This window comes from Squalius cephalus, assembly GCF_949319135.1.
Source record: "Squalius cephalus genome assembly, chromosome: 24".
Classification (NCBI taxonomy): Eukaryota; Metazoa; Chordata; class Actinopteri; order Cypriniformes; family Leuciscidae; genus Squalius; species Squalius cephalus.
The window spans coordinates 1,000,148-1,012,575 of NC_137145.1; the positions used below are offsets into that span (position 1 = coordinate 1,000,148).

Sequence of the window (12,428 nt, forward strand, 5' to 3'; positions counted from 1 at the left end):
ATATGTTTTCTGAGTCCAGAATGACGAGATCGTGTGCCTGTGAGTGTTGCAGGATTAATGGTGTTTATTCTCTCCACCAGCAGGGGGCGCCACACCGTACAGCTTCTGTAAACAGCTTTTATCATCACACAAAACCATAAAAATCAATTACCAAATCAGAGATCATTTAACATGACTTCTCAAATTAATTTGTGTTTTATAAAAGTTTAAAAATGTAAAAATAAATAAAATAAAAAATTTATTAAAAATAAGTGAATAAAAATGCATTTAAATGAATATATTTTATTAAAATAAATGTCTTAAAATAAATAAAATGTTACGTAAATACACAATTAAATAAACAAAAACATATGATTTAAATAAATACAATTGTATGTAACAATTAAATAAATAAACACACCCACTGACCCTCATCCCCTGCCCTCTGTAAGCCACACCCACTGTCATTATGCCCTGCCCCCTCTTAAAACCCGTTTTTCCCTCTGTAAGCCACACCCACTGACCATCCAGCCCCGCCCTCTGTAAGCCACACCCACTGACCATCAAGCCCAGCCCTCTGTAAGCCACACCCGCTGCCATTATGCTCCGCCCACTCATCAACCCCTGTACTTCCCTCTGTAAGCCACACCCACTTACCCTCAAGCCCAGCCCTCTTTAAGCCACACCCACTGCCATTTTGCTCCTCCCACTCAGCAACCCCTGTTCTTCCCTCTGTAAGCCACACCCACTGGCCCTCAAGCCCCGCCCTCTCAGCATCCCCAGTATAAATACACTGAACTGACAGGAGAAAGACACTGAGGATTTAAACACTGATGCTGATGATGATGTTGGTGTGTGTCTGATGTGATGAGTGTGTGTCTGATGTGATGAGTGTGTGATTGTTGGGCTGATTGATGGATGTTGCAGATGAACGATGCGCAGGAGCAGCGCTTATATCCCAGTGTCCACCGCTGCCGCTCTGCTGGTCTCTTCATCCACACTCTTCTTCGTCTTCACGTAAGTCACACACACACACACACACACACACACCCAGCACACAATAGTCATCATTTCAGCGTCTAGGTTAACTATAGACCCGATATAGTCCGGCTGTGAGTCACACACTTCCATCCAAAATAACCTTGAATTTGGTTACATGTCGTTCTCGGGCGATGGTTTAGTCGTCTATTAAATCTCCACTGACAGCCCAAACGCTGCCTTGTTCTAGTCTACACGTCTGGCTGTTCTTGGATGCTCTTAGACATCTTTTAAATGCAGAACTGCATGCTGGGAATCCTCCTCCTCCATTCACGTAAACAGTTTTTATTTTTCATTACCTTTAACTTTTACAGACACAAGGACACCTGATGTTCTTTCATGACACTCTTTTTCATTCACAAGGTTCATGTTGATTAAAGAGACTTTTTTATAGTTTTTATAGTTTCTGAAATGTGTTTTATCAGGTAAGCATCAGCACAATCATAAGCTATTTCTTAATTAGTGTATAATTTAGTATTGCGTTTAATGTTAAACAGGACAGCACAGTATATAAACTCCATACTGAGATGTGGGTTTAATCCAGCACTGAAAGTAGGGCAGTGAGCCACTGCAAACAACTGCTTATGCACTGATGTACAACATTATAACATTTTTTCAGTCTAGTCTCTAAAACACAGGCTTGTGATTCTTAATTTGCATTGCTGCACTTTTTATATGCAAATGCGTGTTGAGAACGAGCACTTTATGCATTGAAATGAAAGGCTGATCTGATCTGATCAGGTGTTGTGGATGAGCTGGATTGTTATGGAATGACCTTTGAAACCGTGTCTGTCCCAGATTTCATGCGTTTCGTGCGTTTAGCTCTGATGGCTCCAGCAGATGGGAAGTTCGGGATTAGGATTTGCTCCCAGTGCTGTTTTATTCCCCGTTCAGGACACATCGAGGTGTTCATCCGGCGTGTGACCTCCGTTGCACGAGTTTAAGCTCACAGAAACCACATCTGTCATCTGCACAGAACGGGCTTCACACCAAACGCTCAGATGTTGAATAAATAAGAGTTTGTAATAATATTTCACTCTTTTTCCTGCGTTCCTCATCAAATACATGCAGCCTTGGTGAGCAGAAGCAGCTCATACGATATTACAATGTCAAATATATGTTTTCTATGTGAATATATAGTAAAGTGTAATTTATTCCTGTGATCAAAGCTGAATTTATTTAATTAAAAATACAGTAAAAATCACAAAATATTATTAGAATGTAAACCATCTGTTTTCTATGTGAATATATAGTAAAGTGTAATTTATTCCTGTGATCAAAGCTGAATTTTCAGCATCATTACTCTTCAGAAATCATTGTGATATGATAATTTGATGCTCAAGAAACATTTATGATTATTATCAATGATGAAAACAATAATAGTATGTGACTGATACTAAAATAACACTGGAATCTTGACAAAGAAGAAGCTCAAATATAAGCAAGTTTTCATCTGTGTCACGTTTTCATCACAACATTTGTATTATTTGTGCTTTCATCACTATTTTGCACTATTATTATAACATAAATAATGAAGATATGCATCAAAACCTTGATTTGAGATTGATTTGTTGTGCAAATCAGTCTTAATTTGAATGATTTATATCACTTTTGAGTGAATCATTTTGATTCATTTGAAAATGTATAGCTTTTATTTGATACCGAGTTTATATTATAAATGTTCCTCTTGAGTCTCTAGGAATGCATGCAGATTTCCCAGCATGCACTGTGCTTGTGTAAAGCATGATTTTCCCCAGGTTATTTATGACTGTAATCTTCGGCTGCTGTTGTAGAGATAGACTGGCCTTTATTAAGCGGAGTAATGAAAGCGTGGCGCTCCATCTGTTCTGTGTAAACCACAGAAGCTACTGGGTGTGAACTAAACCAGGCTTACTGAAGGTCGGAATGGTTTCGAATCCAGTTTGTCTGTACCTGTAATAAGCGATTATGGGTTATGGATAAAAATGTCTGCTTATTGTTAGAACAGATCAGTGTGTTCTGATCGAAAAGTGAACTTTTCGTGAACTTTAGTTTATGACACAACTAAATCTACTAGTGGAAGAATCACACAGATCAATCGGATCATAATATTTGTGTTATATAGTGTTTTATATTATATTATTATTATATTATATAGTATTTATAAAGTGTTTTTTAAAGCAATATAACACACAAGGTAAATAGAGGTATCGTTGAGATAGTATATTATACGTTTTTAATATTTTGAATTAGTTTTTATTTTCACATTTTGTTTTTATTTTAGTTTTCGTGCACAGGGATGATCCAGGTATGATTTTTCAGTAGTTCTGATTTTTATCCCTTTTGAGTGAATCATTTTGTGTTTGTATATTTGTATATTTTAATGACGGTCATATCTGTGTGTATTTGCTACTGTTAGCTTTACTATGGCTCTGTTTCTCATCAGGGATTGGAGTGTGTGCAGATGGTCAGAAATCACAGAGACATCGGCAGTAATCCGTTGATAAGAAATCAGGATCTTAAAGAGAAAAGCCTTTGTCCTCACACAGAAATCATTTGTTCATGACCTATATTCAGTGATTAACTCACTTTCCCAGAGCTTATGCGTTATGTATTGTCATGCGTCTGTGTTTGATGGTGCTGACTGTGTAGGAAACAGTTCTGAAAGTGATATTCTGATTATCAGATCAAACAGAATAAAGTTCATTTAATAATGAAATCAGTTTGATTTGAGACCAGCTTCATTTGGATCAGACATGAACAGGTGCACATTAACTGTTTACTGTTTCATAGAATAATTACAGTTGAAACACTTTGAAGTTTGAAACTTTGAGTTCCTCTGAGAATCTTTGAGTTCCCCTGAGAAACTTTGCGTTCCCCTGAGAAACTTTGCGTTCCCCTGAGAAACTTTGAGTTCCCCCGAGAAACTTTGAGTTCCCCCGAGAAACTTTGCGTTCCCCTGAGAAACTTTGAGTTCCCCCGAGAAACTTTGCGTTCCCCTGAGAAACTTTGCGTTCCCCCGAGAAACTTTCCAGAGAAACTTTGCGTTCCCCCGAGAAACTTCCCCCGAGAAACTTCCCAGAGAAACTTTGCGTTCCCCCGAGAAACTTTGAGTTCCCCCTGAGAAACTTTGAGTTCCCCCTGAGAAACTTTGAGTTCCCCTGAGAAACTTTGAGTTCCCCTGAGAAACTTTGAGTTCCCCCTGAGAAACTTTGAGTTCCCCTGAGAAACTTTGAGTTCCCCCTGAGAAACTTTGAGTTCCCCCGAGAAACTTTGAGTTCCCCCGAGAAACTTTGAGTTCCCCCGAGAAACTTTGAGTTCCCCTGAGAAACTTTGAGTTCCCCCTGAGAAACTTTGAGTTCCCCTGAGAAACTTTGAGTTCCCCCTGAGAAACTTTGAGTTCCCCTGAGAAACTTTGAGTTCCCCTGAGAAACTTTGAGTTCCCCCTGAGAAACTTTGAGTTCCCCATGAGAAACTTTGAGTTCCCCCTGAGAAACTTTGAGTTCCCCTGAGAAACTTTGAGTTCCCCCTGAGAAACTTTGAGTTCCCCTGAGAAACTTTGAGTTCCCCCGAGAAACTTTGAGTTCCCCCGAGAAACTTTGAGTTCCCCCGAGAAACTTTGAGTTCCCCCGAGAAACTTTGAGTTCCCCCGAGAAACTTTGAGTTCCCCCGAGAAACTTTGAGTTCCCCAGAGAAACTTTGCGTTCCCCCGAGAAACTTTGCGTTCCCCTGAGAAACTTTGAGTTCCCCCGAGAAACTTTGAGTTCCCCTGAGAAACTTTGCGTTCCCCCGAGAAACTTTGAGTTCCCCCGAGAAACTTTGAGTTCCCCCGAGAAACTTTGAGTTCCCCTGAGAAACTTTGCGTTCCCCCGAGAAACTTTCCAGAGAAACTTTGCGTTCCCCCGAGAAACTTCCCAGAGAAACTTTGCGTTCCTCAGAGAAACTTTGCGTTCCCCTGAGAAACTTTGCGTTCCCCTGAGAAACTTTGCGTTCCCCTGAGAAACTTTGAGTTCCCCTGAGAAACTTTGCGTTCCCCCGAGAAACTTTCCAGAGAAACTTTGCGTTCCCCCGAGAAACTTCCCAGAGAAACTTTGCGTTCCCCCGAGAAACTTTGCGTTCCCCTGAGAAACTTTGAGTTCCCCCGAGAAACTTTGAGTTCCCCTGAGAAACTTTGAGTTCCCCTGAGAAACTTTGAGTTCCCCCGAGAAACTTTGCGTTCCCCCGAGAAACTTTGAGTTCCCCCGAGAAACTTTGAGTTCCCCTGAGAAACTTTGCGTTCCCCCGAGAAACTTTCCAGAGAAACTTTGCGTTCCCCCGAGAAACTTCCCAGAGAAACTTTGCGTTCCTCAGAGAAACTTTGCGTTCCCCTGAGAAACTTTGCGTTCCCCTGAGAAACTTTGCGTTCCCCCGAGAAACTTCCCAGAGAAACTTTGCGTTCCTCAGAGAAACTTTGAGTTCCCCTGAGAAACTTTGCGTTCCCCTGAGAAACTTTGCGTTCCCCCGAGAAACTTTCCAGAGAAACTTTGCGTTCCCCCGAGAAACTTCCCAGAGAAACTTTGCGTTCCTCAGAGAAACTTTGAGTTCCCCTGAGAAACTTTGCGTTCCCCCGAGAAACTTTGAGTTCCCCCGAGAAACTTTGCGTTCCCCTGAGAAACTTTGAGTTCCCCCGAGAAACTTTGCGTTCCCCCGAGAAACTTTGAGTTCCCCCGAGAAACTTTCCAGAGAAACTTTGCGTTCCCCTGAGAAACTTTGAGTTCCCCCGAGAAACTTTGCGTTCCCCCGAGAAACTTTGAGTTCCCCCGAGAAACTTTGAGTTCCCCTGAGAAACTTTGAGTTCCCCCGAGAAACTTTGCGTTCCCCCGAGAAACTTTGAGTTCCCCCGAGAAACTTTGAGTTCCCCTGAGAAACTTTGCGTTCCCCCGAGAAACTTTCCAGAGAAACTTTGCGTTCCCCCGAGAAACTTCCCAGAGAAACTTTGCGTTCCTCAGAGAAACTTTGAGTTCCCCTGAGAAACTTTGCGTTCCCCTGAGAAACTTTGCGTTCCCCCGAGAAACTTCCCAGAGAAACTTTGCGTTCCTCAGAGAAACTTTGAGTTCCCCTGAGAAACTTTGCGTTCCTCTGAGAAACTTTGCGTTCCCCCGAGAAACTTTCCAGAGAAACTTTGCGTTCCCCCGAGAAACTTCCCAGAGAAACTTTGCGTTCCTCAGAGAAACTTTGAGTTCCCCTGAGAAACTTTGCGTTCCCCCGAGAAACTTTGAGTTCCCCCGAGAAACTTTGCGTTCCCCTGAGAAACTTTCCAGAGAAACTTTGCGTTCCCCCGAGAAACTTTGCAAAAGTGGTCAAACACTCCAAATTTTACTTTTTTTTGGTAATATTTATTTTGCTCAATAATATATTTTGTTTAATATTTTGTATTTTGAGGAATGTCTTGGTACTAAGTAATATTTATGCAATAATTATGATCCTTTTGTCTCCACAACACAATACAATACAATCAATTAATTTATAAAAAATAATTTAATAATTTTTCAGTGAGCCCCTTCATTGCTTTGTGCTCTTTTTCCATCTTGGCTGATTTATAGATTGATACAGCTTTTGGTTTTCATTTCCCATTCATTTGTAATGCCGTTCACGAAGACTACAAGTTTTTTAGGATCTTTTAACCTTTTTGAATCATGTCCAACTTTACAATGAAGTAAAATAAATCAAAACGTAAATATTTTCAGTCAAAAGTTACTATAGAACAGAGGGTTTTAAGCACATTTCAATGAGAAATTAGGGGGCAAATGTGCTTAATCGTGCTGAAAATAAAGCAAAACAAAATCGTAAAAGTCCTAAAATAGGCTTAATTTTTGACGTCATACTAAATATCTTATTGCTTACTTCTTGATTGTCTAATCTTCTGATTGTTGGTTTCTTTCTCTGCGCTCACTATAGTGTATTCTCATATGGATCCAGCAGTTTTTCTGGCAGACGGATGTTTGATCCGCAGTCAGTAATCTGGGATTAGTGGCGAACGTACGGGACAGCCCCTCCATCCCCCGTTACTACAGGACCACCACTGACACACATAAACCAGACAGAAATGTGTCATGGGCACTAGAGAATATGAAGAAATATGTGTCAGAAACAAATCTGCATGCATTTCAGTTGGAACCAAATCATGTTGTAGTTTCCTGTCTTTAATTCGATCTCACGACTATGGAAACACATTTCTGCCACATAAGGGAAAAAAATCATGCTTTGGTTAATCTTAATTATTAGATGAAAAGTCGAAATTGACTTAAAAAGTCATAATTATATAAAAAGTCAATATTATAGAAATTACAATACAATACAATACTTATTTATAAAGCACATTTAAAAACAAACAAGGCTGTCCAAAGTGAAAATAATAAAACTAAGAAAATGGAAAAATAAAACTACCAAAATTAAAAAGCACACAACAATAGTAAAACAATAATTAAACCTGTGGTCAAGGAGTATTGAAAGTTATGGCATAAAAGGTCACTCAGTAATTAATAAAAAAGTCAAAATTGTGACATACTGGGCCCTATCATACACCCGGCACAACGCAGCGCTAGCCGCGACGCAAGTGTGTTTTGCTAGTTTCAGCCTGACGCAGTTTTCATTTTCACGTCCTGCGCCACGTTGTTTAAATAGCAAATGCATTTGCGCTCGTTTGTTCGTTCATGGGCTGCTGGTCTGAGCACGAGGTGTGTGTTCAGGAGCATTGTTGGAGCGATGCTATTTGAGGAACTGAAATAGAGCCGTCGACCAACAAAAATATGTGTGCAACGCGCATACACTCGGCTTATTACACACACAGGGACACAAACATGCCAAATATTAAAAATAAAAGGATAACAATGTAAACGATTATTATTGTGTACATAAAGATATGGTGATTCCGGCTTGACCCGAAGATGTTCTGCTCGCGTGCTTTAACCTCACACACACAAACTCACTCACATTTACACACACACACACAGCTTTAACCGCGCACACGAGCAGATCCGTTGGCGCTCTGGAGACGCGTTCGGTCTTTTCACTATCAAATTCCTCCATGTAAAATAGCGAATCCTCCGCGGCGCGAGCGCAACTGGCTTTTAAAGGGAATGGGAGACGAGACTCTGATTGGTTTATAGCATGTTACGCCCAAAACACACCCATTACTCATTAAGAGAATAGGGATGTCCCGCGTGACGTCACGCCAGTTGGAGCAGCCATTTTGACGGTATAGAAAATCCTAAACCGCTGGTCATAATACAGGTCGTCGCGAAATATTCACCAGAGAATGTCTATATTCACCTATTTTTCTATCATGCCCGAACGATGCTGTGATACTGATAGCCTGCTAAGCTTGTGTATGCTTTTAATGAAGCTCCGGTGTAGCGTGATGGGAAGTGAATAAGGTAACTTAGCTGTAAATGTCACCGAACTCAATGTCAGGAAGTTTTTCTACACACTTAATGTCTGTAAAAAGAACTTGTGGTGCTTCATAAGGATCTATGATTACTAATTCCTTTATCTTCCTCTTGTATATTTCTTTTTGTGATGACATGACGTGAAGAGTTAGCTGACGGCCGCTGTGCTAATAATAGTACCAGCTAATGGTCAGTATTCGTCTAAACCAGTGACCGTGACGCTGAAGTGTGTGAGAACAAATGAATAACATCAGTGTGAACCACGAACATTTATTTATTTGAATTAAATATTTAAATTTTAATCATTCTGTGTCATTTTTCAATGTCAGTCTTTTCATTATTTACATGTTTATGCCCAAAATGCTATAATATTCAAAGTAGTTGACTGTCATTCTCCTCTAACTTACCCTGTGTAACGTTACATTATTGATTAAATAGCCTAGCCTATTTAACATCGTTACTAGGCACGATCGCGAGCATTCATTCAACTATTTTAAAAGACTGGAATAAACACCAGCACACACAAGCAATCTTTATAGTCAATTTAATTAAAAAATGTAAACCCAACAGGTAAGAAATGTCAGAAAGAGAAGGGAAAAAAAACGTTAATGGGAAGACAAGCATATGACTGCTGCAGCTTAGTGGATAAATATATTTAGCCTATTTATTATTCAGAATGCACAGTTGGAAATAAAATATATTTATAGGAACATTACAGCAGGCTCAAGATAATTAATACAGTGACCATTATATACTAATATATTATTTTAATCAATTCGCAGCCATAAAACATGTGATAATCTGCATTCTCATGTATGTAGGTGCGCTGAAGTATTCCGTCAAAATGGCTGACACGCGGCTAGGGGTCACGTGACTGGGAGATCCCTATAGGGACGATCCTTTTAGACCAGCGCCGGGAGCGCAGACCATTTTTCCCGTCGTTAAACTGGCAAAAGTGGATTCAGACGCCCTAACTGAACTTGCGCCCAGCGCTTTAGACCATGCGCTTAGATCCTTAAAATAGGGCCCACAAAATAAAAATTATGACGAGTCAAAATGATGATATAATAAGTCATAATTATGACATAAAAAGTCAAAATGATTACATACCAAGTCGAAATTATGACATAAAAATTCAAATTGATTACATTCTGGATTTGAGTTGTAGTTGTAGCATAAATCGAAATTATGACAAAAAGTCAAAATTATTCGACTTTGTCATAATTGACTTTTTATGTCATCATAATGGTTTACCGTAGCATGACTGGTTTTCTTATGTGGCAGAAATATCCTTCCATACACGACATTCATTCAATGAAAATCTGAGTTTAATCTGCGTCCCAGTGGCCATGATTTACCTCTCCGTTTAATCCCACGCTCCAGATGTAATCATCCCCTGCTGGGTTTTTCTTTTTTCTGGAATGATCCACACTTTCATTTTTGTCTTTGTGCTGGTCCTCAGGGGCCGACGAGCCTCTCAGATGTGTTCGAGACGGAGCTTCAAACACCACAGACAGGCAAAAGACGCTTAATTCAACTTTTGCTTGTGAATTATTCAGCCAACACTACATTTGATCTAAAAGATGGGCGGACTGGCCATCTGGAGCACCGGGACTTTTCCCGGTGGGCCGCTGGCCAAAGTGGGCCGGCCCACCCGGTACACATATACTAGCCTATATATATATATATATATATATATATTTTTTTTTTTTTTTTTTTTTAAATGACGGAAATCATTACATTTATTTTCTACGCAAATGGATGAGTGAGAGACGATCGCGCGGCCGCGGCCGACAAGTGTTTTGTGAGTGGATTGCACTCCCTCCCTGTTAATTAGTTTGGTCTACTCCATTGCGTATCTTGAAACACGCCCCCTTTCACGTCCTGGAACACACCAAGCCGACGCCGATGAACTAGCGCTGATGAAAGCCGACTGTGTTGTCGCGTCGCGGGAAAAAAAGCTGCACTTGAACAGACCGAGAAAACTACAGCCGGCTGTCAGCTAGAATGCGCGTTCTGCGTCTGCGTGTAAATGAGACAACGGTTTATTTCTACAGATATATTCATATTCATCATTCAAAAAGAGAAACGGACGCTGCCGGCTGCAGATAAGTTACACAAACTGTAAACAAAGCAGTGCGTGCTTACCGTTTTGAATATCAATCCTGCAAAACACTTTCTTTATTCCACTCCGCTCATGTTACTGAAATATTCGCCAAGGAACACTCAGGTAACACGACGTGACATTAGAACAGCCTTCTGTAGCGTTTTGACTTATTTGCTCGCTGTTTTGCTATTATTATCGTGCACTGCATGACTTGTTCACTAACCAGATAATTATTTTATAATAATTTATATAATTATTATAATTGTCCATGTATGACAAGAGGAAGTAAAGAAAAGGTGCTGAAAGGTTACGTTACGTGTTAAAAAAAGAATTAGAGGTAGATGCTGTGAAATGCTTCAAATTAACATATTATAGGCTTATATTAATAATGTTGCGTTTCTTAATGTTCTTCTGTTTGTTTCCCTTTGTTTTACAAATATGTTGTTACTTAAAATTAATGTTTAAATAGCATTTATTGTTGTATTGTGTTATATTTTTATTAGGGCTGGGGAAAGATTAATCGCGATTAATCGCATCCAAAATAAAAGTTTGTGTCTACGTGATATATGTGTGTGTATTATTTTGTATTGGCTATATAAATACACACTTGCATGTATATATTTAAGAAATATTTATTTATATATAAAATATTTAAAATTATAATATAAATTATATATAAATATATATACATGCAAATATTTCTTAAATATATACATGCATATTTGTGTGTATTTATATATACAAAATAATTATACACAGTACACACGCATATATCACGTAGACACAAACTTTTATTTTGGATGCGATTAATCTTTTCCCAGCCCTAATTTTTATGCTATAAGTGGTGTTAAAAAATATTCTGCACATCATTGTGCCAATGTGTTATGATGTGGGATATGGTGGGCTGCTGTGGGCCAGAAAGTCCAGGGCCACTTTTTGGTCCCAGTCCGCCCCTGGAACAATGAAGGCAGATCTGAAATGATTATTGGTTTGTTTGGATGTATTTCATTTGGTTGTTCTTTAATATAGAGGTGGATTCTTAAAGTCACCATGAAACGGCGTTTACAGCCCATTTTACCTGATGCGTTTTTGAGCCAAAAAGGGTTTCAGTGCTATAAAATATTGATGGTACTTGATTTTATTGATCAGGAATTGACTGAACATGAATTAAACCGGAAAAAATAGTCAGAAAATAATGTATTTTTTTAAATGGAACAGTTTATTGAACCTTTAGACAAAATATTTTTTAAATATGCGTGTGTTTTTTGCGCATCATATTAGATGCATCAGGCTTTTATGGCTCATATAAATATGAATATAGAGGGAAAAACAGCTCAGTTTTATTCAGAGCCTCAAACTGAGCAAAAATATGCTGTTTGCTGCAGATGCTGATGTGTATATGGACAAAAAGTGATGAAATTCTGATGCTTGTAATGTAAACCATTGAAATCTTTATAACAGTATAGCAGATACTGACATAAAATGCATATAAATATCAATATCTGCCAATAATAAGTCTTAGTAAGATGATATTTAAATGCTTAGTTATATGATCTGTAGTTTTGAAACATATAATGCAATGCAATATAAGAGAGAGATGAACAAAAGCCTCAAAAGCCTGATGATCATATTTGATACTCATGATTTTTATAGTAAATGATGTCTGGATAATCATGTAAACCTGCTTCAGTCCAGCTGAAATATTAACAATATAAAAGTTATTCTCATGTTAACTTGATAAAATCAGAGCAGATTTGACAGCAGAAAGACTCGTGAAGCTCGAGCTGAAGGAGGACATTTGTACAATTATATTAAAGGACTTTTACTATCAGTCAGACACAGAAGGACTGGAGGAGATGGTGTGCGACAGGTTTACCAGATCATGTTCATCATTTAGA

At 39.0% G+C, this 12,428-nt stretch overlaps 1 protein-coding gene across 1 annotated transcript in view; it reads left to right on the forward strand.

Annotated features, from left to right (window-relative positions):
• Window positions 1-793: 793 nt before the first annotated feature.
• Window positions 794-12,428, forward strand: part of zdhhc8a (zDHHC palmitoyltransferase 8a) — a 33,174-nt gene continuing 21,539 nt past the window's right edge. Inside the window, exon 1 of the mRNA XM_079860677.1 lies at window positions 794-996. Coding sequence (XP_079716803.1) covers window positions 914-996 — 83 coding nt within the window. The 5' untranslated portion in view covers window positions 794-913. The remainder of the gene's footprint in view (window positions 997-12,428) is intronic.